Source organism: Notolepis coatsorum (assembly GCF_963971535.1).
Source record: "Notolepis coatsorum genome assembly, chromosome: 4".
Classification (NCBI taxonomy): domain Eukaryota; kingdom Metazoa; phylum Chordata; class Actinopteri; order Aulopiformes; family Paralepididae; genus Notolepis; species Notolepis coatsorum.
This window is the reverse complement of record NC_140168.1, coordinates 105,347,915-105,348,440: the sequence shown is the minus strand read 5'-3', so window position 1 is coordinate 105,348,440 and position 526 is coordinate 105,347,915. Positions and strand designations below refer to the sequence as shown.

At 63.9% G+C, this 526-nt stretch overlaps 1 protein-coding gene across 1 annotated transcript in view; it reads left to right on the top strand.

Annotated features, from left to right (window-relative positions):
* The window catches only part of tpd52 (tumor protein D52), a gene marked incomplete at both ends in the record, with an annotated part of 60,740 nt that extends 60,616 nt beyond the window's left edge, over positions 1-124 (top strand). Inside the window, one exon of the mRNA XM_084312059.1 lies at positions 8-124. Within this exon, the coding sequence (XP_084168185.1) occupies positions 8-124 (117 nt within the window). The remainder of the gene's footprint in view (positions 1-7) is intronic.
* Between the last annotated feature and the right edge of the window lie 402 nt (positions 125-526).

The following is a 526-nucleotide window of genomic DNA, read 5'->3' as shown; positions in this document are numbered from 1 at the left end:
CCCCCAGACCAAGATGACCCCGACGGGGGTCCCGGGCGAGGAGCAGCTGGAGGATAATCCGGATGAACCCATGCTCAGTCAGCCCGAGGCCACGCCCCCCCACCAGGAAGCACCCACCCACTGAGACCCGGCCTGGCCCACCTCCTTAACCTTATAACCCCTTCCTCCCCCTTTTAACCCCCCCCCCCCCTTCTCCTGTGTGTGTGCACCAATCACCTCCCTTTTTATTGGAAACAACTGACCTCCTTAAAGCCTGCCTTGTGACCCGGGTGTCCGTCTCGTCTGGCTGCAGCGTGATTGGAGGCACCGGGTGTCCGTCTCGTCTGGCTGCGGCGTGATTGGAGGCACCGGGTGTCCGTCTCGTCTGGCTGCAGCGTGATTGGAGGCACCGGGTGTCCGTCTCGTCTGGCTGCAGCGTGATTGGAGGCACCGGGTGTCCGTCTCGTCTGGCTGCAGCGTGATTGGAGGCACCGGGTGTCCGTCTCGTCTGGCTGCAGCGTGATTGGAGGCACCGGGTGTCCGTCTC